Source organism: Centrocercus urophasianus, unplaced genomic scaffold (assembly GCF_019232065.1).
Source record: "Centrocercus urophasianus isolate 14NV4802_14NV808 unplaced genomic scaffold, USGS_Curo_1.0 seq_18, whole genome shotgun sequence".
Lineage (NCBI taxonomy): Eukaryota > Metazoa > Chordata > Aves > Galliformes > Phasianidae > Centrocercus > Centrocercus urophasianus.
In genome coordinates, this window is record NW_024884733.1 from 628179 (window position 1) to 655471 (window position 27293).

General features: G+C 44.2%; 1 protein-coding gene across 8 annotated transcripts in view; it reads left to right on the plus strand.

Moving 5' to 3' along the window:
* The window catches only part of PLA2G4A (phospholipase A2 group IVA), a 107421-nt gene that overhangs the window by 31243 nt on the left and 48885 nt on the right, over positions 1-27293 (plus strand). Inside the window, exons 1-6 of one of the 8 annotated variants that reach the window (XM_042819317.1) lie at positions 8593-8700; positions 9056-9111; positions 14777-14880; positions 15045-15180; positions 19464-19522; positions 20849-20930. In XM_042819317.1, coding sequence (XP_042675251.1) covers positions 20927-20930 — 4 coding nt within the window. In that variant the 5' untranslated portion in view covers positions 8593-8700; positions 9056-9111; positions 14777-14880; ... (1 more) ...; positions 19464-19522; positions 20849-20926. Of the gene's footprint in view, positions 1-1578; positions 1663-8592; positions 8701-9055; positions 9112-14776; positions 14881-15044; positions 15181-16570; positions 19372-19463; positions 19523-19875; positions 20700-20848; positions 20931-27293 lie in introns of those variants that run through there. The other 7 variants (XM_042819312.1, XM_042819311.1, XM_042819314.1 and 4 more) reach the window with 7 other exon arrangements.

Consider the following 27293-nt stretch of genomic DNA (forward strand, 5'->3'; position numbering starts at 1 on the left):
CAGCAATTCAAAACAAAATTTGGACAAGTAGATAAGAGGAAACCTGGTCATACCCTCAGCTTTGCCAGCAGGGAAGAGGGAAGAAAGTAACAGGTTTCCTAAGAGCAATCATATTCATGCCATCTATCATTTCTATGTGTCTTAAGACTGTTACTGAGCTCTAATGACATATTCTGAAGTGTCCTTTCCTATCAAAAGATAGAGTGGAGGATGATCTTCAGAGAGCAGTTGTTTCGGGAGTCAAAAGTACCCAAATAATGACACCATAGTGGGTTTTCTGTCTTTTTCTGTTCTGTTAGTGTTCCCTCAAATATGCACAATGAAGAAATGGGTGAAGAGGCTGTCCACATCAAATAAGTGCTTTCTGAGCTGGCAGTCCTGGGGCTGCTTTCCAAACACAATCTTGCTCTTTTTTGTGACAGTGCCCACAGGACAGCACTTTCCATGCCTTTTTTTCCTTACAAGATGAGACAGAAAACGAAGTTAAAAGTAATGGTCAGAGTTGCTCAGCTCTTGCAATGCATCATAGCAGAAGGCTACTAAGATTATGGAGAAAATGAGGTTTCTGCCTGGCATTGCTTTGTAGAGAGGAGTGGCTCATTTTCCCCTAATTGTGGCTACCAGCTTGCTACACTTCTAGGAACCTTGTTAATAGGATCTGAATGCTGCCTACTTACCTCTCACTGCACTTTGAATCATACAAGGCATTTTTCTCCTTAATCCACTCCTGCCTTTTGGTACCTAAGGAAGAACAAGCTTTATGGGGTACGCTGAGGCCAGTGCTGGGTGAGCAGCAGCTGAAGCCTGGGAGGTTCTGCTGACCCACGATGGAGTCCACAAACCCAAGTGGGACATATTTTTTTTTTAATCTCATGATAATGATGCAGCAAATACTTACAAATGTACATCAATATGCTTCACACTACATCATTTTAAAGTCCTTTAAAGAAAAACAGAACAAATATGGAAGAGGTATTTAAAGACATTTTACATCTTTGCAGAAGTGATAGAATTAATGAAAACCAGTGCATTGACATTAAAACTGGCTCAAAGAAGTCAGCTGCCTCCACGAATCCCTTCCTCCCCTTCCTCCAGGAAAGACCATCGCACACACCCAAAATGGAGAGATATGAGCTTGATCTGCGCCAGATGAGGTGTAGTTTGCATAGTGCACAACCGGGGTGTATTTCAGAGTCAAATCTTTTAACAATACTGAAGCGTGAGGAGCTGCAGCCTGAGAAGAGCAGCAAGAGGAGGGACTCCAAGTGTGCTTGAGCCGCTTCGTCCTCGTGAGCTTCGGGCCGGCGGCAGTGAAACCCGGGCTCCACAGCAGAGACGGAGCCCGGGGATTTCAGGGCTCCCCACCGCGCAGCCGGCAGGCCCGGACGCAGCCTGGCACGGAGCCACGCGGGCCCGACCGGAGCCTGGCGTGCGATCCCCGGCTGCCGGTGCGGGCGGCTCCAACGCGCCCAAAACCCCACTGGCCGCGGCCCCGCACCTCGCACAACCCCGGAGCTCGGCTCGCCTCCTTAAGAGCGGCGGTCAGCTGACAGCTAGCGCCTCCTCCGCCGCGCGGCTGCAAAGTGCCGAATGCCCGCAACGCGGAGCGCGACGGCACCCGGACCGGCAGGGACCGCCGAGCGTGCGGGACATCGCGCAGCCGTAAGCGCCTCGGGCCGCGCGTGGGGGAGCGCGGGGTAGCGCGGGGCTCGGACTGCTGCGAATCGCCGGGGAGGAGATCCTTCCCGGGATCCGAAGCCTCGGGGGGGCGGCGCGGAACCGAGCGGGGCGACCTCCGCCGTGAGTGGGGAGCGCGGCGGAGCGGAGGAGGGGGACCTCGCGGGGCTGTGCGCACGCACGTGGGAGGAGGGAGAGCGGGAGCTGCGTCACGCTCGTTGCTCACGCATCCCCGGCGCGCGGGGCGGGCCCGCAGCTGTCCTGGTGCTGCCCGCGGTGAAGGCTGCACCGAGAGCTGCTGTGCGGAGCTGCAAGCGGCGCTCCCGCTGCACGGAGGCGTCGCCGCCTGCTCTCTGTGCCGCCCCACCCCCTGCGGCCGGCCCGAGGCCGTGCGCTCGGCTCGTCTCTCCGTTAGGGTGTGTGTGTGTGTTTGTGTGTGTGTGTGTGTCCGCGGCGTGAGGCGCTCATCTGCCTTATCCGTGTACCGCCGTTCTGCCGCGGTCGTGTTTGAAGACACGTAGCAGGAGAGACGTGGAAATGCTCACTCACACCTGAGTCGCGCCACTCCATCTCCTGGCGGCGGTGCTGCCCGCTGCCTTTTGGAACAGACAAAAGGGGAAAGAATTCCGATGTTATTGCTTCATTGAGACTGCATACTTCAAGTCTTCTGAACTTGTTTTTTCTTAGCACAGTTATCCTAAGGTGCCCCTCCTATATTTTCTCAGTGCTGTATGCAGCTTTACCCACTGCCCTGAAACTGCCACACCGAGGTTCTGCAGCCCAGCTGTTTGCCTTAGGACATGTAAATCCAGAGCACTGCGCCGGTCCTGAGCTCTGCCTGGAGCCCGGGCCCTGATCCCTGCTGGCTCCCTCTGGGGCCTTTGCAGCACCAGTCCTGCGTGGCCATGTCTGCCAGGCACACAGCTCAGGGATGGCTGTGTGTGAAGGCACCAATTGGTTATGGCTGTGGAAGCAGTGTCACTGCTTGTGAGCCAGCTGGAGACGATCTTCGCTGTGGGACTGGAGCTGCCCTTGGTGAACTGAGCTTGTGCTGAGAGCAGGTCACTGCCTAGCATGGGCTGGAGAGCATCAGGGGCAGGCTCGTGTAGCAGGCAGAGAAGGATGAGTGTCTGCACATGTCTAGGCAGGCGTAGGAAAGCTGTCCATACAATACAGCAGGTACTCAGCTTGCTCCTGGTGCACACAGAGCTGAAGCCCACCTGCTGCCTCTTGGCTGTGGTGCCTTGCTACCAGGCAGCTGACCCTTAGTGTGGGTTGGGGCTGAGTCCACAGCTAAGGGATGGGAGAGTGTGTTCATGTTTATTTCCTACCTGGTACAAAACACGGTGGATCAGTCTCCTTATCGTTCAGGACGGTGTCTGAAGAACAGAGGTGACCTGGGGGAGCAGAAACAAAGTTGTGTCTAAGCACTTGCTTTGTGCTGATGGGAAAGTCCACATTTCCCATGGTTATTCTGAAGAGTGACCAATGTCAAAAAGCACATGCGCCTTTTCCTACAGTTCTGGTTACATTGGTGTTTGAGCTTCCAGGCAGAAACTGGGGGGCTGATCACCAGACATGCTTTCAGACTGGGTTTATGGGCTGGCCTGCCATTATTTTGTTCTCCTCTTTCTAAATAAGAGCTCCTCGTCATCCCTGGAAGGAATTTTCTCTACTTTCCTGGCTCACGGCAGCACTGGCTATCATGCTTTGAGGCAATGAACTCTGTTTCTGTGCTTCCTATCCCTCGGTGATATAACTTCATCTCCCCGGGCTGAAAAACAAGATTCAGAACCTGCTTTAGTAATGGAAATGAGCTCATCTGGGTTATAATAATGTGATGTAATAATAGAATGCTTTGAAACTAACTCTTTGTTTATTTTTTTTTTTTCTTTCTTAAAACTGTTATTCAGACTTTCCTGAGGGCTTTCCTTTGCCTCTTACCTCAGAGAAAGGATAGGAATTTCCTGACCGTGTGGACTTCCAGTAGCCTGTGTGTCAATGTCTGGAGCAGAATTACTCAGCCCATAGTACAGGGATGGGTGGTGGGCTCGAGACCACGGACAGTGCTTTGCACGGGGCAAACAGCAGCAAGGAGCTGTATGCCAAGAATGGCCAGCCTGCTGCTCTTGTTTTTGTTGCTCTTTGTTTAATGTTTCAATAAAAATATGAAAAACAAAAAGGTTTTATGGCATACGTTAGCTATACTGTGTGTTTTATACATGGCCCAAAACAATTAATCCTTACTCAGTTGTGGGGAAAGTTGAAGTGATTAACCAACATTTGAGCTTCAGCTTGAGTTTTATGAATGAAAAGGATTGTGGTGATGGTGCAGAAGTGCTGGTTGACTCTGCTTAGAAAGATCAGTGAGTCATTCGTCTTACTGGTACTGCATTCCATCAGAAGTTTTCTGTAAGAGTAAGGTTATGGTGTTGGTCAGAGTGGGAGCCCATCTGCTCATGCTGGCATGCACTGTGATGGAAACACACAGACATTAGAGCTGATGTGTGAGTGAGATGGCCAGACTCTTCAGGTAATCCCTTGAGGAAGTACATGCAATCCCAGGGTTAAATTAGTATCATCCTACAGCAGGTATCCACACAAGTTATGTGCCATGAGTGCCTGCTTCTCCCTGTGGGCCAAGGGCAGACGAACACTTGTGCATGGCGGGCATTTGGAGTTAGGTGAGGGGAATCCTATGCAGATTGTGCGCAGTGCTGCAGGCAAGCCCTTGTTTCTCAGTTTTGATGTACAAACTCTTTGGAACAGATGGTAGTGTTGCCACTGCTGCATGCTAGGACTAAAAGCAAAGAATGTCATGCTTCTTTATCTCTTGGATAACAAAACTAGTTGGGCAGACATTTTTAGTCTTAATTACTAAACTGAATGTTGCTCACTGTTATTTTTCACCATCGCATGGTGAAATTTTTTTCCTTCTCCCTCTTCTTGTCCCTGTACTGCTGTAGCTCCCATCCTGAAAAGTACAGATTCATGAAGGAGACACTTAGCTTCCACATATGGAAGTTCAGAGCTGTACTGACTTTGAACTTGACTCTGTCGTACTTTGTGTGCTTCTGTGGTTAACTGTTAATGGGCCCATCAAATTCAAGCTGATATTAATCTCATATTTTCATTAAATGATCTCAGCATAAAACACTCAAACTTTTATTTGTTTTCCTGTGAATAATATCTAACTGTGCTTTTATCCTTAGCTAAGATTTGAGGGAATGTGCACTTATTTTAATAAACTATCCTTAACGATTATTAACTTTTTAAATATGTGTTTGCATGTATATAAATTAATCCTTGTGTTCACAGAATCACAGAAACACCAACAAGAAAAGACCGATAAGATCACCCAGTCCAACCATCCACCTATCACAAATACTTCTCACTAAACCATGTTCCTCAACACAAAATCCAAACATTCCTTGAACACCTCCAGGCTCGGTGACTCCACCACCTCCCTGTGCATCCCATTCCACTGCCTGACCACTCTTTCAGAGAAACAGTATTTCCTAACATCCAGCCTAAATCTCCCCAGCTCAATGCAACCTCTCTTCAGGCAGTTGTAGAGAGCAATGAGGTCTCCCCTGAGCCTCCTCTTCTCCAGACTGAATGACCCCAGCTCCTTCAGCCGCTCCTCATCAGCCCTGTGCTCCAGACTCTCACCAGTGTTGTCGCCTTTCTTTGAACCCGCTCCAGGGCCTCAATGTCTTTCTTGCAGTGAGGGGCCCAAAAGTGGACACAGCACTCGAGGTGCGGCCTCACCAGAGCTGAGTACAGGGGGACAATCACTGCCCTGTTCCTGCTGGCAACACCATTTCTGATGCAAAACTTTACAGTCATTGTGTGATAAATATTTATATGCACACACACAGACACAGATCTTAAGACAGTGCATTTATTTAAGAAGTGCTCATCATGGCCCTCAGAAGATTGCATTTTGGAAGATGCGCATGGCAGGCAAGACTAAGAAGTGAAGGTCAGAAGGGTGGTGGATGCAGTTGTGTGGGCTGTGCCATTCCCCTTGGCTAATTGAATTTGCCAGGCTGTTAAACAGAAAGATCTGGCTTTTGGAAAGCCTGGCGGGGTGGTTTTGTTTTGTTTGTTTGTTTTGTGTGTATTCTGTAGCCGTGTGAGTCTCCAGGATGTAGACTGTAAATGGGACTTAACTACTAGAACTATATTTCTCATTCATTTAACTTAGTGTGTTGTCAGTTGTGCAGTAAAAACAAATGCCCTCAAGTAGAATGTTTGGCTTTGGCCTTAACTGTAGTGGGAAAGCAAACAACACTCCTGTGTGACTTCTGCCAGACACAGAGAAACTCTCACCGTAGCCGAAGCTGTTGTTTTGCATGCTCTGTTAGAGACATTGTGCTGCTGGCCTCAGCATGCAAAAGTATGCAGAATCAGCAGCTGCTGTGTAACGTTGCCATCCTGTTGGAAAAAACACTTGAAAGCTATAGTACTTCTGGGGGAAAGTGACTCTACAGAGCCTTGGAATGCTATTAATTAGGACACTTCTGGCTGGTACTCCTGTGTGCCATCTCTTAAAAATAGTCCACAACAGAGAATTGTAAAGGGATGGCTTTTGATGCACTTCTGTTCTTGAAAGTTTCATGGATACGGATGCCTATGTAAATGAACATCTGGAATAGCGATGGTATCTTGACCTGGACAATTGCTGTATTATATGAAGCCTGCCATTGTCGTTCTGTTTTGTTCGGATCCTTTCTCCTTAGGCTACAAGTACTTCCCCTTTATCTTTTGATAAAGGCCATCTTGTTACGTGAAGAGAAGCTTTTTCCTCACATAAGCAAAGACCTGCAGCTATGAATCAAGGGCAGCACTGGTGAAAAACTTGGAGACAAATGAGAATAACTTGTACAGCATCTAATGGGAGGATTCAAGGAAGCAAATCTTCACTTTACCTCTGGCTTATTTATGTGGGTTTGTGCAGTGTCTTCACAGAGGATACTTGCAGTCTTGTATTTATTTTTTTTTATCAGGCTGTGCAGGGTTCCTCTGGGCAGCTGATGTGGTGTGTGTGCTGGCAGGACTGAAAGGAGAGCTGGAAAGTCATTTTCTAATGGCAGGCATTTGCCCATCCCTTGTATTTCTGGTGTTTTCCACTTTGAAATGCACAAGCTCACACAGACCTTCTTGGTAAGAGGCTGATTGCATTTGGCTGGGACATACTGCCACAACAATTTTGTTTTTCATACTTGGATTCCTTTTGGTCCAAGCATTCCAGATTTATGAACTTAATGAGATCTTCAACTCTCCTGTGGCTGAGTGAGTGTAGATTTCGTTTTTATAAGAGAATTTTTGTAATATGAAAACAAAGTAACTTTGTCCTGGTTAAAGTCAAGTTTGGATCTGTAGTGTTATATCGATGTGTGGCTTTCTCTTTTTGTTGTTGTTTTTTGTTGTGTTACTGAGATTCTTCTGTGACTTAGAAACTGAAATATTGGAAAGCGTGAAAAAAATGTTTGATATGGCTGAAGTAAAGGAAGGCAGGTTTTGTTGCTTGCAAAACTTACTTCACGTTTACTTGGGGGGGAAAAAAAGGAGGCTGAGATGAACCAAGCTTGGCTTTCCCCTCCAGTTCCTTCTCTTTAAAATGGTGCATAGGTGTGTCTGTGGTCAGCTGTGGCACAGAGAGATGCTTCTGAAGGAAGCTGAGGAGAATTCTGGCTGCCAGCTCTGTGCTGGGGGGATGAAGGCAGTGCCTGGGCTCTTTGCCACAAAGTTCTGCTGAAAAACTTGTCCCTGGAGCTCCTTTATGCTATTTGGTTGGCTGTGTGACCATCTCATTTCTTGGCATTATTCCACGTCCATAACTGATGGCCAGAGGGAGACTGACATGTAATGCTCTCTTGCCAAAAGGAGTGTTACTAAAACTGATCTGGTAATGATAGCTTTTTGCTTTGGCAAGTTGACATTTTTTGACCAAAAACTTCTTTGCTGAAAAGTGCTTGGACATCTTTGCTGTGTTCATTTTCCCGTTGTGTAGTTTGTAGCTATCATTTCAGTACAACGTAGACACGTCAGACAGCTTTAATACGCTGAGAATGGAGCTGGTGAGGGAGGTTCTAAGTCCCTGGTGTCTTAAGAAAACAGTAAATGAATTGTTTAGGCAAATTTGTAAGAGCGTAGTCATAGTTCATGCAAAACTCTGCTGAACTTTCTCTGACTGAACAATCTTGATGCATCAGAGGTACAACAAGAAAGTCCCTCTTGCGTCCCTGATTTTGCAAAGCAGTTTTAACAAGAGGATATGTAGGTTTGGCGTTTCTTCCTGAGTTTGATTGCTCTAATTATTTTTTTAGTCATCATCTGTGGCTTCTTAGTGAATTAGGCAGTATCTCATTCCTGTAGGCCAGCCCTGTTTAAGGTCTGGGTACCCAGCAGTTAGTTCTGTATTTCTGTTTTGAAACCGCTGGCATTGCTAAGCTCTTAGTAGTGGTAGAATCAAATTGCAGTGAGGCCTGGCATATCTCTTGATGGCTTATGATAAATAGGAAACTTTCCAGCATCTATATGAAATCAAAATATGATTTTTAGTTCTAACCTATATGCAAAGCCCTGGTTGATGATGGTATGTGCACATTCAGGATGGCTCCTTCTCTCAAGGTTTGGCTGCATTGTTAATGGTAGCACTTGAGATGGCTGTCTAAAAGTGAAGCAGGCATGACCCAGTTCAAAACTTTCTTAAATCAGCATTCTTAGTGTTGTTCCTCTGAGCTTGGTGAAGCAAACAGTGCAAGCAGTTCTGCAGCTGCTAGAGCCCTGGGAGGGAGCTGGGAGAGAAGGTGGTAAATGACCAGGGAACGGAAGGAGCCTCAGAGCTCTGAGAGGCATGGAGCAGAAAGAGGAAGCTGAGGAAGAGCGGAAAGACGTACCACTTCCTTGTGTAGTTGCCCAGGAGGAAGATGTGTGTGTGGCTTCTCAGCTGAGTGGGCAAGCGGGGCTGCAGCCAGACTCCTGTCAGTTTGCACGGAAAAGCAAAATCTTGGGGTAAATACTTTCATTAATTAAGAGGAGGCTTGGGGGGAGACCTTATTGCTCTCTACAACTCCCTGAAAGGAGTTTTCCTTGAGGTGGGGTTCAGCCTCTTCTCCCACATAATAGTGTTAGGATGAGAGGTAATGGCTTTAAGTTCTGCCAGGGGATGTTCAGTTGGATACTAAGGAAAGTTTATTCTGAAAAGAAGTGGCAAGTCACTGGAACAGACTGCCCGGAGAAGTGGCAGTGTTGCTGTCCTTGGAAGTGTTTGAGAAATGTGGAGATGTGGCATGTAAAGATGGGGTTTAGTGGGCATGGTGGTGGTGAATTGGTGGTTGGACTGGATGATCTTTGTGGTCTTTTCCAGGATGGACGATTTCACGATTTTGCATTACTGATGTAACCTTGGCTTCAGACCAGCTGGTAAGTTGGGAGCTCCTTTGGTAACTGCCCAGATTTTGAGCTGCATGGGGTCAGGCACACTTGACTTGTGTTCTGTTCTGTGTGACAGCCATGCGCATGATGCAGATCAGTGATACGCATGTTGGTACATTTTCTCTTTCAGTTGTTTGCTGATAAAACTACTGAAAAGAGCCAAGAATCTTTCACAGCATAAATTCACCCATCACCTTGTCTGATTCTTTAAGAGTACGGTGTGTGCAGCAGGGATGCCTCTGTCTGTTCATGTGCAAGACCTGCATTTCTGTTAAATATTCAGACTTCAGCTTGGCAGAAATCATAAAATATTTCCATATAAATTTTACTCACATAGTTTAAAAGCTGCTGAGAAATCTCATAGTCAGAAGTTTATTCATAAGTACTTTTACTAGAAAGTCCTGACCAATTTCCGTGAGGGCACACCCATCAGGCACCCTAACTACTTTGTCATGCTTTGAACGTGATGACCATGCAGACCAGAGGAAATGCCACACAATTGTCCCCTTTACTGTGGACAGTGGCTAGAGCTGGTGTTTTCAGTAAATGGTCCAAAGCCAGAGCGCGACACTTGTAATGTTGAGTCATGTGCAGCCGTGCTGAGTGATGCTGACTAAGTGCACCTTGCTCTGCTCCAGCCGCACTGTGCCAGCAGGGCACTGGCCTGCCTCGTGGGCTGCGCTGCAGTTTGTTACACTGCAATGCTAGGAAATCAGTGGGGGGAAAAAAAACCCGACAGTTTGGGAGATTTACTCTGGACGCAAAAAGAAGTTGAAGTGTTTGCCTAACTTTCAGCTATATTTGTTTTGCTGCTGACATCTTTGACCATGACAGAAGCCAGCTGTTAATTTCACTGGCTCTTTGCATTTTTAGCTATTATTGGTTGCTCTTTTGTGTGTAACCACTGCATATCTGCAGTGCAGAGGCACTTTCCTTTGGAATTGAAACCTGAGAGCATTGGAGCGCTTTGCCTGCAGCACAACAGATTACCTCTTCTCCAGAGGCAAAATGTAAAAACTTAGGGAGAACATAAGAATAATGTTTTAAAATCAAACTTTTCATATTGAATCATCCCTATTTTACAGCGGGGAAGAGAAGGAAGGTGTAGAAAGATTATAGATATGTAAGAACCAAACTCTAATTTCTCATTGTAGTTCATTATTCTAATTAATTTTTTAAAAGGCATTGGACAGAAGCATTTAGAGATAGAATGATGTCACTGTTGTTGCCAAGGCTGAGTGAAGGACTCAGGTTGGAGTCTAAGTCTAGTGCCTTCCTGTAAAATGTTCAGCAATAGTTACTGCTGCAGTACTAGTGACACTTCTTACAGAACAGGTCCTGGGCATTCTGGCAGACAACAGCTCTCAGTGAGGGAAAATGGAAAAAGACAGAAAATTTTGTTAAAGATCCAGATAAGAGTTAAATGTAGAATGGTGTTTTGTTTTTTTTCCTCCCATGTAAGATTTAATAGGATGTAGTCAACAGAACTACTCTGTCCAGGTTTTCCAGTATTGCAATTGAGTTATTATATGTCAATTAATTTTAGAAGTTACTTTTTAAGAGTTTGCATTTCTGGCAACACTTTCAAAGCTGTGACTGGTATTAAATTTTCCATTTCTGATAGCCTGCCTTGATATCTCAAACATATTGTGTAGCTGGGGCACCCCTTCCTTACATGGAAACTGAAGTGGAAATGTGTATTCTTTATTGCCATAAACTGGGCTTCTGAAAGTGAGAACATGTCTAAATGAACAACTGTTACATATGTGAAAAGCTTATTTGTAGGGTAACCAAATCCCCAAACCCTGAAGTATGAAAACATTGGGCATTTTAAATCTCACTTCCTTTGAACTGAAATGTGCACGTCACAAATAGTCTGCATAGATGATCCCCTTGAAATTATTTAAGCAATTTGTGGCTTGGCCATCTGAAAGAAAAGACAGTGATCTCTACTTCTTTCCTTGGCTTCCATCAGCTGAACTTAGTTATATTCAGGGATGAGTTCTGTTTTTTTGTTTGTTATCTGTAGTACAGTTTCACTGGAACTAAAATATAAAGCACTGGGGAAAAGTTGCATAAAGGTTTGTATTAAGACAATCTTTCATTCTCAGTCTGAATTAATTCCTGAGGTTCTTCTAGGAAGATCCAGTTCTGTTCCATTTTCTGACTTCTCTGTAGGTTGGAAATGTAGTAAAATCATTTATGATGACATGGCTCTTTTCGTAACCTCTTGTGAACCGTTGCAGTGAGTGTTTCTCATTAACCCTTCCTTGCGTAAGTGGTGTAATTGTAGGATAAACCAGCATGCACTGAATCAGTCACCTCTTCCTCTCAGGCCTGTAGTTAGTGACCATGGCGAAAATGCAATATTTGGCTAGAAAGGAAATGTACTGGGAACTCCTATGACTGCCGTGATGTGTGTCAGGTATTCAGGTTTCCAGCCTAGTGAGTATTTGTTGGTTAGGTATTTGCTTGCTGAACATAGCTGGGTTAAACCCAGCCCAATTAAGTTGGTTATGGGAGCGTGTCTACTTCCCCCTGACTCACCATTCCTGTCTCCTGTTACAGGAGGTTGCTGTAGCTTGGAGACCTCCAGGAGATGCTGGGCAGCTTGTACCTAGAGAACTGGCCATTCTCACTCTTGTCTTCTCAAGTAGCCTCCAGCACTAGATAAGATGTAAATTTACCGCAGTCTTTGGAAATGTTTCAAGAGTTTTAGCCCTTCTGGTGTGCTCAGCATCTCTCTTCCACTGAGAAAAAATCTTGCTCTCAGTGCTACCTGTAGCATCAGTAATTGCTTACAGGCTACCAGGTCATCTTTCAAAAAGACGTTCACAATCCTTTCATCTCTGTCCTCTCTAGCAGGAAGTCAGATGTGGTTTCCCAATCTTAAAATCTCCTCTTCAGTCAACTTCCTTACCAAACTTTGCCCCACGGCATCCTCCAAAAATGTGGCACAGAGGTCAAGCTTTTTGCTTTTCTGTCAGGATCCTTCCTTCCACCCCTGCTCTCGGCAGGGCATGGGAAGAATGCTCGTTAAATGTTGAAGCATATAATTTTTTACTTGTGATGAAAACCAGTGATGAGTACCCTGCAGAGAGTAAACGAAAATCCTTTCTTGTGTGGGAAGACCTAAATTAAGAAATAACGTTTCAGTGATTTTCCAGGATGCTTGACTAAATCATGTAGAAACAGATTATTTATTTCTACTGTACAATCACAAGATCAATCTGTAACCAAATAAAATTCTGCTGTCTGATCTGATAAAAGTGGATGGTGACATTCATACCAAAACCCTGAGACAGTATTGAAGTTTTTCTGTACCTTTATCATATCATTCATGAGCATTAATGACTGTATTAGTGAGTCACACTTATTCACTATCTTTTACTTGTGTCTTTGATTTTAAAGAGAATTGGTCAACTGAATATAAACAGAGTCCCTTTGTGATTGTCTTATAATCGTGAGGACTTGCTGTGGTGGTAGTATTCATACTGTGTTGTAATTTACTCATCTTTGGAGTTCTGTCTGTGCGCTAACCTCATGCTCAGCATGGAGCAGGGAAACCTCATTATTCATGTGTTTCATCCTGCACAACTGTGAGGTAGCAGTAAGCGGTGTTACTGGATTAACACTGGGAAGTAAGGCACTTCCAGTAATAACCTGTGTGTGCGTCAACTTCTTTTTGGGGAAGGGCGCTGTTTATTGGTGGTCATTCTAGTTGCTTTCCTTATCCTTTTTAGTGAAAATGGGCTAAGATCAAAAAAGTCTGGTTTTAAACCGGACAACACCTGTCCTGTAATGGCTTGTTACTGTTGGTGTCTGAAACAGTGCCTAGCAATTAGTCCTGTGCTGACAAAATAGTGCAGCTTGAGTACAAGTGAGATTCAGAAGATGAACAGAAAGCTGTTCTGTGTGGTCATGCTAAACGGTGGTCTGTTCAAGATGCTGTGTTTGTTTTTCCACTGTGTATCGCACCAGGCTCTGCTTGCTCATGGCTTTTTTCTCTTTTAGAGATCAATTTTTTTTCCCTGAACTCAAGTCTTTTGTGTCTGTGTTTTTGATAGAGCTGCTAATTACGTGATTGCATATTTGTCTGTTTGCATGATCCTTGCCTCATTCAACATGGAGGACAGATGACACTTGGGAAGTCATTGCGCAGTACTCAAAGAGGCTGTTGTTTGTAGGATCCCAAACATGTTTCCTGCAGATGTTAAAATAAATGAGGCGGGGGGTTGTAGGAGCAGCGAGGATGATCTCATGTCTAAGGCAGATGAACAGCAGAGTAATGATCTGGGGAGCTGGATCCCTGCCTCCAGGACAAGCCTTTCAACTTGGCCTGTCCAGCCCTCCCCTCCTGCAGGCAGCAGCCACCTCTTCTGCTTGGTGGATCTTCCCAAAACGAGCGTGGTAACCTGCTGGAAGTTTTGCTGTGCACTTACGGAAAGGGCACGTTTTCAGTTTTATTGACTTACAAATTTTTCAGCATCACAGTGACTGGGTATTCCTCATTGCTCCCTTTTCCTCTTTCTTGTGCAGCCCATACAGAAGGGCTTGTTTATCAAGATTCCAGTGTCCTTCTTTAACTGGGACATCAGCCAAAATAACCTCGACTGTTGCAAATCAACTATATGGTATTTTTGCAAATGGTTCTCTCCCATCTGCCTGCTTATAGTATTGCTGAACTTGGCTGAAATAATTGTAATGAAAATCAGTCCTTGCAGTTGTGATCACAGTAGGGTGAAATAATGTTACAATAGGGCATTTTTGTGTTAGGGAGCTTCCTTTAAGTACGAGAAGCTGTTTTGCTCTCTGTAATGAAGGTGACTTGTTCCTGATAACCTGACACTGAGCTGCTTTGAATCAAAACTGTGAGTTTAAGGCACGGTTAAGTTTCTCTTCAGACTTCCTTAGACTGCAATTAGCAAGTTAAGTTAATAAAGCCAGGGTAGTTTTTAGCCTCCAGCTCTTGCTGGAGCTGAAAGGATCAAAGAATGTATGCAATGTATTCTAATTACTAAAAGTTTTATGGAAAAGCATACACATAGTTGCTTCAGAGTGACTCTTCGGAGAATGACATAAGTCATCATTCTTCAGGGCTTATGCTGTCCGTTAGAAATGGAAGATAAGGCAACTTTTCCTTGAGACCAATCCACCCATGTGGTGCTTTGTTCTTTTCATTCCCAGCCTGCCCACCTGTGGATCCCTGCAGGCTGCTGACTGCTCAGGGCCGAGCCACTGCTCTGCTGGAACTGCCTCTGCAGCTGTACAGAGGGCACTGTTGCTGCTGGTTTATCACTTATGGAAAGCAGAGAAGCCACCCTGGGCTATTAGCACCCAGATCTGCATTGAGGAGGCTGAGCAGAGCTGAGTGAGGCAGGACGCTGCCTGCCATGCCTGAACCTTTCAGTCTGAATTTCGCAGCTCAGTGTGAGCGCAGAAGGTGGCCTTGTGCATCACTGTGTGAGGGGAGGGGCTTTATCTCTGTGCCTTGTCTGTGTGAGCATGTTTGTGTGCAGGTAACCTACAGAGACCAAGAATGGGTTGTTACAATAAAAAGGCAATTAATGAAACAGTGGGTTTTTTTTATTACTTACTTGAGTTGTAGTGCATGGAGCTTTAACAGTTGTTTTATTCTTTTGTTTATCTGTAGATCTGACAGAAGCACTTGGATGTCTGGAATTCAAGATACTTTTTTTTATGCTCTTACGCTGAAGTAGAACAAATAAGTGCAAGAAATTTCTCTAGTTCAGGCAAGTAGGTATACCCCTACTGCACATATGAAATTAAGATTTTGCTTAACAAATGTATTGTGGGAACCGTTTTTAAAATGAAGGAACTCATTTGTTCTGGTACAACATACAATTTAAAAGGAACATAAGGATTTTAATATTTGACTTTCATTTTTTGTTATTTAATAGTTACGGGTCATACTGAATCCTGCTTTGAATAACTGAGAAGCCTCTTCAGTGTGGAACTGTACAAGACATTTGGCAGCTGTCTTGAATAAAAATTGAGACAGAAATGTCCTTCATAGATCCTTATCAACACATTGTGGTAAGTAGCTATGAATCTTCTATGTGATTTCTTGTATACTGTCTTGTGCTATGTATTCTGTAACAAGTTATTCTGAAGATACACACTGCACTAGAAGTAGCTTAAGTTTGTTTAAGCAATGTTAAGTGTGACTAGAGCAAATTTATGAAGGATCTTGTTTGAATGAAATATGAGAGACAGCCAGCTTCTCGAAAGCAGTCAGTGACTTGGAGAGTGATTTCATGTAGAAGTTGCAACAGAGTGCAGGGTCCTACCTTAACTGATGGGTGTGATGTCACTATGGTGGTGTTCTGAGGGAACTGTCTGTTGGGATTGTTTCATCAAAATGCTTATATTTGTCTGGTTTTTCATAACTAATTGTCAGTCAGAACTGTTTCCCACAGGAGTAACATTGTGTTATTATCTTTCTCCTTTCCAATACAATTTTTTATAATATTCTATGAACTGAGTAACGTTTTCCCATGAAAGTGGGTAGAGAGATGAATTGGCAGTTTTGGATGCACAGGTCCTAAAGCAATGTCCATCAGTGATGTTTGTTCAGAGTCTCTAAAGTATATAGCCTGTAGGCTCCAGGTAAGGATCAGTGAGATGACCTGTGCCACTCAACAACACATCGATGCCACTGTGCTCCCTTCTTCCCACAGCCTCCCAGTCTTCTCCCTGCACCCACCGTAGCAGGTCAGAGGCACAGCTAGTCCTGATCTTGCTGAAGTGGGAGAAAATCAGTGCAAAAGCTCAGCTGTGTGTTGTCAGAGCCGACCTAAGGGAAGCACAGAACCACACGAGCATGGGCTGTGTCAGTGGAGAAGTAGGAGCTAGGGGCTGAAATGGGAAACGGGAGCAGCACTGCCTGCTGAGTGCTGGAAGGCAGCAGGACGGCTCAGCTGCTGGCCGGACTTTTGGCTGTAATGTGCTCTTGTGTGTCACTGCTCGAATGACTTTCCAGGTTAAATATTTCCATTCCTATCCCAACCAAAATCTTGGAACAAGTGAGTCTGTTCTTATCAGCCATTTTTCATAACAATCTCATGGCAGGAAAGTAGATACACACTTAAAGATAGTTCATACACTTGTAATAAAGTTGAACTTTTTACATTACTAAAAATGTAGTGTGTGCTTCCTTGAAAAGATCTCTTATCAGTTTTGTGGTTTCCACCCCACACAGTCACATCCTTTATATGAGTTAGCAGCCAGCAGATGTGAAACTCATGCTCTGCTTGATCCGTAGCTCTGTGAAGACCACTGTAAAGAGAGGCTTCAGGGTCATTGATGCCTGTATTTAACAGCATTTAAAACAACACATGAATTTATTCCTTTCTGTGTCAGTGCCCTCTCCTGGATAGAATGCTTTCTCTGCTCTGCACCTCTGTGGAAGCAGTCTGAGGCATTCCCATCGTTCACTTAAAAGATCTCTTTTGACACTATAGTGAGGAAAACTCAGCTTTAGAAGTATAAGTAATTTTAATCCTCTAGCAGTGCTGAATTCTAATTAAGAGTGTTGTTACAGGAACACTGTTAATGCAAGAAACTTTCTTCTTTTTTCTTTTCACGTGAATTTAAATTGCAAGGAAAGTTGCACTAAGTTGGAACACTCAGGGCAGCAGGAAAAACCAATGTGTTTTTAATAACAGTTGACATTCGAAGACTCAGAAATCAGCATTTTCCAAAAGTCCTGCTAAATACTGTGTGTTTTTTGCTCTCTTTGTCTTTTCCCTTCCCTGTGTTATGAAAGCTGAGAGAATGAAAGGAGGCATTTGCAAAGTCACCGTAGGTACTGGTAGATCTGACTGCACCAAAAGTACTGTCAGATAAATAAATAGCTGTGACTTAATGCACGTTGTTAAATTGTTATTGGGGTTAAATATTAAAATAATGGGTAAAGTTATTTCAAGACTTGCATGCAGAACTATCTGCCTTAATTTGTAGCATCTGTGTGAGAGTGTGGTCTTCATGGATATCCGTTATTTAAGAAAATAGGCAAACATTTTCCTTTGTCTGACTCAATTGACAGCTCAGGTGTCCTGCATAAAGTTGAGGAAGTAAAAGCAGTAACTCTTTATTACACAATGTATACCAGACTTTCCTGGTTTGTATTTTGTGTGTATCTCCAGATTGAGTTACACTTTGTGACTCAGCATTCTAGGGCATGAAAAATACTGTATTCAATGCATGCAAATTCCATGCTTTCTTTGTAAGTGTGGGAAGTTCATAGGCAAAACCTGGCTGTCTTACAGCAGATTTTTAGAGCATCGTCTGTGATGGGGAAGTAATGATTTTACGCAAATACATAACAATGGGTAAAAATAAAGTGAGTTAGATAACAAGTGAAAGTTTATGGGGAGGATAGAACAGCTAAAGTGGAAAAGGAAGGAAGAAGGCAGAAGGGGGGTTTAAAAAAACCAAACAGTTTGGGAGTTGTGTGAGGGCAGGAGATATTGAACAGTGGATCTTCCAAGTAGCATACTTGGAAGACCTTGTGCTTGTATCTCGGGGGGGGAGGGATCAACCCCCCCCGATCAAACATGGGAGTGTTTCATTCAGAAAACCCATCTCCGGAGAAGGCAAATTGAAGGTTATTTTTATTTTAACTTCTTCCTTCTTCCTATTTATAGAGAAAGAGGAAATAAAATGAAACAAATGCTTAAAGCCAGGCCTCATTAGGAGAGAGTATTTAGGCTTTTAAGTTATGTGATCTTCTGAAATTTTAACCCGACTTGTGTTTCTAAAGGTATGCAGATATTGCTCCACTCAGTGTTGCAATGTTTAAGTGATTTACGTGCAGTCTTGTTTTTTTTCAGAAGTAATTGAGAGGTTGGCAATGTACAGATTTTTATCAAGAATTAAGATGAACATAAATCACTTGAAAATGAAGCTTTGTCATCTAAATTATTAAGGGCTGGATTTACAAAGGTATTCAGAGTCAATACGTTGTATTTTCAGGGCTTCTCGCTTCTGTATAAGTTAGCCTTTCCAAAAGACAACAAAGAAGTGATCCCCAAACATGTGCTAGCTGTTAATTTTGGATATTTATAACTCTTAGAAACAAAATCCAAAATGGAAAAATGCCTTTACTTCTGGTTGCACTGAGTTGCATTGAAAACATTTTGGGATAAGAAAGGAGCTGGACTTTCAAGCTTCCTGTGTTTCTATGTACATTTTTTTTCTAAGAGGGCGATAGTTCATTTTAGTACTGTGTTGTTGCAAAACTCTCCTAAGCATGTGATTACAGCCAAATAATAATAACTTTATAATTGTAAACCTCGCTGTGTTATTTTGGGTGAGGTATGGGGAAAGAAGATAACGCTTTTGTGTTGTTTTGCCACTGTTATGTGTGCATTCATTTTGGAGGGTACCAAAAGTTATTCCACACACAGTTAACAGTTTGGAGCCCGATCTGGTGAGGGCAGCCAGCCCATGGCAGGGGCTGAGGCTGAAAGGCCCCTTCCAACACAGCCACTCTGTGATTTGACAGTGGGCAGTTTATTGATGCATACGAGTTTGATAAATAGGGCCAAGGTACAGGCAGGCTGCCTTCCAGTGATACTGTCTCTAAGGGAGCACCTTTGCAGCACTGTAGGACACCAGAACTGCACTTGAGCTGCACATGGCAGCTGAAAACTAAATCCAGCCCTCCAATGTCTTGTACCTGTAACTTAATGACAGCTCGATCCTCTCTTTGTTGCTAAATGCTCAGTGATCTCTGGTTCAAGGTCTCAAGTGAGGACAGGATCTTTTTTAACAGTTAGAACAAGGGGAAGGGCGGTGTGTTTGCACTTTGGACATTTCTTTTTAATTATAAGGTTGTGTATAACAAAGCAACGACACCAGTTTGTGTGAGCAAACACTGGGCCAGCACTGTGTTGTGAAACCTTCAGCAGTCTGACATGCATGTGGACGTGGTGCACACCAATAAAACAGCCCTGAGCACTTGTAAAGTGAACTGGAAACAGGGTGATGAGAGAAGCTGTCTTCTGGAGATTCAGAGCATCTGAAAATTCACAAAACCACATAAATGACACAGATGGGGAAGCCCCACATAGCTCACAGCAGTCTCGGCTACCCACCAACCCCCTTCTCTCCTGTGGCGGAAAGTGTGTTCAGGCAGAGGTTCCATCCTCCTTCCCATTCAAGCAGCTCATGCAAGTTGCAGTGCAGAAGGTGGATATTATGAAGTTACTGAGCTGTCTGCATGTAAGTTTTTTGTGTTTTTTTTTTGGCTCTTCAGCTTATTCCTTTAAAAAAAAGATGTGTTTTTATTTATTTATTTATTTTAATGTGTCCAGAAGAAAACATACCAGGAAAGCACCAGACACAGCTTGAATGGGCACGTCCCACATCAGAGGTAATGTCTGTCATGTTAAAAAAGCTTTAAGGAGTCTCCTGATTTCAGTAGTTGCTCTTTTACTTCTGATTGGAAACTTTTGCAAGATAATCTGGTTAGTTGCTCTGATTTTAATGATTCAGAAGCAGTGTTTATCTAACTATATTTCACAAAGCTGGTGGGCATTGAAGAAGAGATAACAAGAATACCCCAAGTGGCGACCCAGGGCACAGGTGTGTCAGTGTGGTTTCAGGAGAGCACCTGGGACCCCAGGGGGTGTGTAGGGCCTCGTGCAGCCTTTGTGCCTGGGGCTGCAGGGCCCAGCAGTTCGGACTCAGTGCTGTCTGCATGGAAGAGCTTGGGGCCGAGGACGTACCTGGATTTCTTGCCAGGAGGCTGAGCTTGTACTACGTGAACCAATGCTGCGTAGGCAGTCAGAAAGCCCAGGTGAGGCTGGGCACCAAGCAGGCAGTGTAGGTGTAGTACTGGGAGCAGTTGCCTGGCTGCAGGGCTGGGTGCTCGCAGCTTCCGTGCCCTTGAGCCCTTCCTGTGTAAGGAAGGCCTTGGCACCTGCTGGCAGTGCCAGGATGGTTCTCAGTGGCATTCAGTGGGTTGGTCAAACATGGTGTGACTATGTAGATGATGAGAAGAGCTCATGTCTGCTTCTACTTTGAGGTTTTTACTTTTGTTTCTTAATTTCACGTCCTTTTCTACTTCCCTATTTCATTTGGGACAATTGTTCCGGCTGCTTTAGAAGGGCAGCTCCTGCTGTTGCTTGGTCTTTGCAGGAAACAGGAAGCTCCAAAAACTGTCTGCAGTTTACTTGTGGGCATTGTAACAGCTTGCTTTTCACATTTTCTCCACTGTGTTGGGGATACTTGTGCTTTAAGTGTTGATGTGTACTAAAGCTATACCATGTTTTACTGATTTTTTTTTTAATCCTTTTTTTTGCACCCATTTTTTCTGGAGGAAAGTAATTGTAAAATGAGCATATGGTAAAATAGTACCCCCCACTATCTTTTTTTATCATACTGGGTTGGTTGACTGACTAAATGCCTTAAAGCAGATTCTGTAGAGGAGGAGTATTATTCACTGAGATCAGTAGGTGTGGCTGCAGGAAAATCAAGCAACCCCAGTATAAGGTCTGACCTTTCAGTAAAGCTACGGGGTGCAGTTCAGCTTTATGATGCTCTATCCAGTATGCATTTCTATTTATTTATTTATTTATTTATTTAACATTTTGACTTGGAGATTTCTTTCTTTCAGTTCTCAGATGAAGTGAAAGGTGTTTCTAACAGCCGCTTTTTGGTTCTGGACTTTAATCACATTTAACTCTCCGACTTCTAGGTGGAACACCAGTACTCACACATATTCACTGTGACAGTAAGGAAAGCCACAAATGTCACAAAAGGAGCCATTGGTGACATGCGTGAGTATCTCTCTTTCTGTTTTGCTTCTTTTTTCTAGGAGACCGTTCCATAGGCAGGGGGGAGAGGGAGTGCCTCAACACACTTGTCGTGCAATAAAAGGTTGATTGTGTTTTGTCTTTTCTGTCTGCTTTGTTGAAGTGAAAGCTGTGTACCCATTTTGTTGCTCGCTCATTTCAAATTAGAAAGCAGATTTGCCGGTCCTTCTTTCTGTTGATCCAGAGAAGATGAGTGAGTTATAAACAATTTGCCTACGAGCAAACATACCTATGTTTAGTTTTTTTGGCTTAGTAAGAAGTGCTGTTCTGAGGATAGTGAATCTGGCTCTTGTATCTTCAAAAGGCTGTGGTTTGGTGTTACTAACAGTTGAGAAGAAAGAAGCCTAGAGCTCTGCTGAGTGAACACAATAGAAAAAGAAAGGAGGGAGAGAATAAGCAGATCTCACATTGGAGTGCTACATAAGGCACCACTGCTTCTTCCCCTTTCTGTTACACTTCTGAGTCTCCAGGTTTAGCAGCTGAACAGGAAGCCACCAGGAAAGACCCATGAAAACTCTTGCCTGTTCTTAAGGAGGAAAGTAGAGAATACTACACTGGCTCAGTCTGTAAGGAGAGTATTCCTGCTTCCTTTATTATGAGTGTTTGGCTCTCAGGTTGTCACTCTTTTCTCCGGCACTTCTTCCCTTACTTAGCCTGGAACTGCATCTGAGGAGGAGGAGGAGCATGGTAGTACCTTGCTTTTCCTCTTTGGTCAGGCTTGTTTGAGAGGCAGTTATTTCTTTCCCAGCGCATTCTTGGAAGCTGGTTTCAGGTCAGACTACAGCAGCTGCTCTCATACACAGATTTGCTTTGGCAAGTGAATGATTCTTCTATACTTAGTTGCCAGCACTGATATTAAACATGGCAGGTAGGTGGGGAGTGATGGCAGGGAGCCTTGGCAGGGGAAGACTTGGGAATCTGGTATCTGCTATGGGGTCTTCACATAAAACAAAACAAAAAACATGGGAGAAGTGCTGTAAAGAACTAGAACAACGGCCTCACAAATTTATGTGTAGGAGAAGATGGATTCAGTGGAAGGACACAGGATCTTGGCACAAGAGAGTGGGAAGATGGGGAGGGAAGAAAGGATGGGAGGCTTGAAGTATAGGTAGTATGAAAGAGAGTATGAAAAATATTAAAAAGAAAGCCAGAAGATCACCAGAACAGGTATGGTCCTAAGGTGTAAACTCCAGATATTATCCATCAATAATGTTTTTCCATCCAGTAAGTCTTACTGGAAAACTTACTGAATTATTGAAATTGAATGGTTACTCAGAAAAAAACTTGGATACAACCCGGCAGAACTATCTCAGGGGCTACTGAAACCTGCCTGGTTTCCTGTCTGAGGCAGTGCCAACACTCCGTAGCCTGGTGCATCTCAGAGAACTTTCATGTTCCCAGGGCTTGTTCTTGGAGTCCTGGCAAATCCCCCAAAGTGAAATAAAAACCAGCGAAAGGCATGTGATTGCTTCTATTTTGGAAATGTTTCTATTTCCCATGTATATACAAATCCTGGTGTATTGGAGCCTGGAAGCTATTTGATCAAATCTGTAACCTTGTGCATCTTTATTTGGTATCAGCAAGCTGTGAGTAGTGCAGATCCTTCACAGTTGATTGTGGCAGCCAGTATTTTTTTCATTTGGTTTGTTGAAAATAACTCGTTGAAGGAATTTCTGAACATTTATATCAGGTTTCTGATCTCAAATATAGGATTTGATAGCAGAGAGAATGTCTGTGTTATGTAACATAAGGTAAGTATATAAGGTATTAGTATAAGGTATTTGTATAACTTCAGAGAGTTAACTTGTAGTGGTGATGGAGATTCTGGGGAAGATCAGTGGTGTGCTTTTGTTCCTTTTCCCATATCACAAGTGAATGTCTCAGATGCTAAGAGTATCCTGCTAGAAAATTATCAATTCATTTATATTTATGTTTCTCAGGCTGTAATCTGGAACTCTCTCTTCTTCGGAAAGGGCTTCTTAAACGCTGATATCTTCAGGATTTCAAGCATTGGGTTCTGAAGGGGTTCTCATCTCCTGGCTTAGAGGGCATGGGTGGCCAACAGCTTTTCATCGCTTTGTATTTTGAAACGCTGTTGTTCTTTGCAGCCACATGATTCATTTTACATCTTTGCCATATTTTATGAGACTGATAGCTTTCTGGAACAGTGTTGAAGGATCTGGGTAGACTGAAGTTTATTGTGGAGGAACTTCCTACTTTGCTGTATTGCTACCATAAGTATCTGAGGTCTGCCTCTGCCCAAGAAGCCTTGTGTGGTGTATATGGAGTTCTGACTGTGCTTGGGCATCACGAGTGTATGGCGTACTATCTACTCCTCTATCCTTCCAGGCCTAGGCTGGAGAGATGTGCAGAATTTTCAAGATGTCCCGAACTCTTCATTCATGAAGAATATAAATGGATGTGTCATCCTTAAAAGTCAATAATGGATGTATATTGCAACTTCCACAGGCTATGTTTCCTTATGTGAACAGTTCATACACAGCATTGCTGACTCAGGGTATATACTTTGTTTCCTGGCTGACTGGAGCAACAGAGAAAACTGGTGCTAGGATAGCTTCAGGCCCTCTTTTTTGTTTTTCTCACTAAGATTCTCTGTAAGCTTTAAAATCTTTATAGAGTGATCTGACAAATACTGGCAATCAGATCTGAATCTGGATCATACCAGCATACAGCTCTTTCAGCCTGGAGGTGTTCCATCCCTTGGATCATTTTTGTGTCCTTCCTCTGGATGCCCTCCAATAGGTCCATGTGTCTCCTGTACTGAGGACTCTACATCTGGATGCAGTGCTCCAAGTGAGGTCTCAAAGCGCAGAGCAGAGGGGCAGATCCTCTCCCTCTACCTGCTGGCCGCTCTGCTTTTGATGCAGACCAGGGTATGGTTAGCCTTCTTTGAGGGCACGTTGCTGGCACAAGTTCAGCTGCCATCTAGCAGTACCCCCAGGACCTTGTTGGCAAGGTTATGCTCAGTCATTGCATCCCTTAACTTGTACCTAAGTAGGGGTTGCCATCACCGAGCTGCAGTACCTTGCATTTGGCTTTCTTGAACCTCATGAGGTTCTTCTGCGCCCACTGCTCAGGCTGCCTAGGCCTCTTTGGATAGCATCCTGTCCCTTGGGTGTATCATCTGCAGCCCATGGCTTGGTGTCATATGCAAACTTGCTGAGGGTGCACTCAATCCCACTGTTGATGTCACTGATGAAGATATTAAAGGACAGTGATCCCTGTATTGATTCCAGATGCATGTTTCCTGGTGAAACATCATAGTGGGATTCCTGGAAGTCTCTTCATGGAGCTGAAGATACCACTTTTTCTACATTTTGAGCTTTTCTTTTTTAGGAATGGGTCTCCCTCCTTGTCTTGTTAGTCCTCCATAGAAGCTTGATTTCTTCCTGCTTTCTTCTCTTCTTGTGGTTTTATTGAGGCATGAGGTTTATGTAACCAACCTCAGCCTGCACTCATCTGTGGTCCTGCCGGGTTTGGGCAGCTCCAGGCTCTTGAAGTCTCACTGACAGCATTTGTCAGAATCAGAAAGCCAGCCTCTCTCACTCAGAGGTTCTGAGGCTGTGCTTCAGCATCACAGTGCAAGGAGCTCTGTAGCCACTGGTAAAAGACCGAAACCTCTAAGGCCCTGTGATACCAAGCACAGATCCAGTATAAACTTGTTCTGAGGATTCAGAAAATGTTGACAGTTTCAGTTAGCATTAGCAGACTTTATGCCAGACTAGACCTAAGCTATACTTATCAACATGTAGAAGTTACACTGTGGGCTTGAGTAATATACCAGGAATGTGATGATATACCTAAGCCTACACCAGCCCCAGTTGTCGCTGCGCAGAAGAGGCATCAGCGTGGACCCACAGCTGCATGGGGCATATGGCAGTGACAGAGGGAAAGGGTTCATAGATGTGGCACTAACAGTGCTTGTAAGAGCTAAGCTTTTCAATTGAAGAAGGAAAAAACAAACAATACCTTGAATTCTGCTGTACCACCAGAAAAATGGGTTTTTCTCTGGGCCATTACAAACTGATGTTTTCGTTGTTTTTCCCTGCTGTCTCTACAAAGGCAGCTGGAGAGAGAACCTAGAGGGGGGAATTTTTTCTCTTGGCAGTTTGATGGATCTGTTGTGAAACTATTAAAGGGTTCAGGTGGCAATGTTATTTTACTTTTTTTGTCAAACCTGTGTCAGGAAAGCTGGTGGTGGTGTCCCTTCTACCAGTGAAACAGATAGTAATGCACTCCCTGAGCTGGGAGCACAGTCCTTTCCTTCACCTAAAGAGTGCCAGAGCTGAAAAGCATTGTAATACAAGGCAGTAATAATCTCTAACAAATCAGTTGCTCAATGACAGAATTTCTCAGAGCAAAGCTGCTGTTTTGGGAGCAGTGTCGCCTCACTTGCAGTCACCTTCCACAAATGGAATCCAGTCCTGCATCATCCTCTTTTCAACATCTGTCTGATAAGGCCAGAAACCTGGGCAGTGCTTATATAGTACCTGGAACACATGTAGCAAATAACCTCATGCCTCCTGCTTGTGGCCCCTTGCTGGCAGTCCATTAATTTGTTCGAAGGCTCTCAGAAGCAATTGCTCCAAATTAATGGGAAGATTGAAGATGTAGTAATTAGACTGCATTAGTACCTGTTGTGAATACTCTTTCAGAATTGGCGTTAAATTGAATAAATAATTGAAGTTAAATTGATTTATGAGATGGCCTACATAGGAATTTAATTAAACTTAGCTAATGTGCTTTGCAGGTTAATTGTATTTATTTTATTAGTTCAAATCAGCTAATTTAAAAAAGCTAAAATAGCTGAAACAGTCTCATCTGAAGTATGGGTGACACAGGGGGTTGGAGGCCACCACTGCTAACCTGGGAGGAGTGCACTAAGCCACGGTCCTCTTGATAAGTGGGAATTCAGAACAAACTTGGGAAGACAGATCCTGGCCTTGCTGCTTTTCAGATTCTGCTGTTGGCTGCTGGAGATTTTAATGTAAAGATTACTCAATAGAGTCATAAGATGCTTCTTGGTGTTGCAGACTGACACAGCCAGTTCTGCTGCATTGTGTTCCTGGCTCCACCTACCCAAGTAGGAGAAGAACTGTAGGGTTTCCGGAGTTGCACCTCCAGCCCATATGAATCAAATGAGGTTCACCAGGGCCAAGTGCAAAATGCTGCACTTGGATTGGGACAATCCCAGAGTACATACTGGGGGAAGAACTCATTGAATGGCTCTGCTGCAAAGGACGTGGGAGTCCTGCAGAAGAAAAAGTTGACATGAGCCAGCAGTGTGCACTTGCAGCCTAGAAGGCCAATGGTAACCTGATCTGCATTAAAAAAGTGGTGGCAGCAGGGAGTGGGAGGTCATTGCCCCCTCTCTTCTGCCCTGCTGCATCCCTGGCTGGAGTACTGCACCCAAGCCTGGGGCTCCCAGCACGAGAAGGATGTGGAGCTGTTGGAGTTTGTCTGGTGGAGTGCCACAAGGATGTGCTCCAGCCCTTGAATCCTTTTTTGTGAAGAAAGGTTGAATGAGTTGGGCTTGTTCACCTTGGAGAAGGCTTCTAGGAGCCTTACTGTGGCCTACCAGTACTTGAGGGTAGTTTGTAAACAGGAGACTGACTTTTTACATGGTCTGATAATGATGGGACAAGGGCCTCAAACTAAAGGAGAGGAGATATAGGTTAGATGCTAGGAAGAAATTCTTCACTCAGAGGTTGGCGATGCACTGGCACAGGCTGCCCAGAGATGTTATGGGTGCCCAATCTCGGAGGCATTGAACGCCAGGTTGGATGGGGCCCTGGGCAGCCTGATCTAGTGAGTGGCACCCAGCCCATGGCAGGAGGTTGGAACTAGATGATCTTTGAGGTCCCTTCTAACCCAAGCCATTCTATGATTCTGTGTTTCTCTGATTTTATGAATGACAGGGCATGCTTAACTGTTGCCTGCTGCAGTGAGAGACATCTATGTGATGTCTTACCCAGAGCACCAGGCAATCCAGTCAGGGTGCTCACTGCCATTGTTCACATGCCCAAGTGGCACTGCTGGGACTCTGTGTGGGACCTGGCAGCTCTGACATTTCCATTCCTCCCTGGCTACTTGCAAGTAAGTAGTTAATGGTGCTTCTGTTCTGGACGCACAGTGTCAGGCCTTCCATTAACCTGTTCTTTCATTAATTTCAGCAGAGCAAGGGCAAGACAAATCTAGTGATACAAATACTTATTAATACTTTGGGGAATATTTGTTATTTGGCAATTACTCATGATGGATAGTTGTTAATAAACAGCCTTTTTATTCATGAAAATGGTAAAAGAC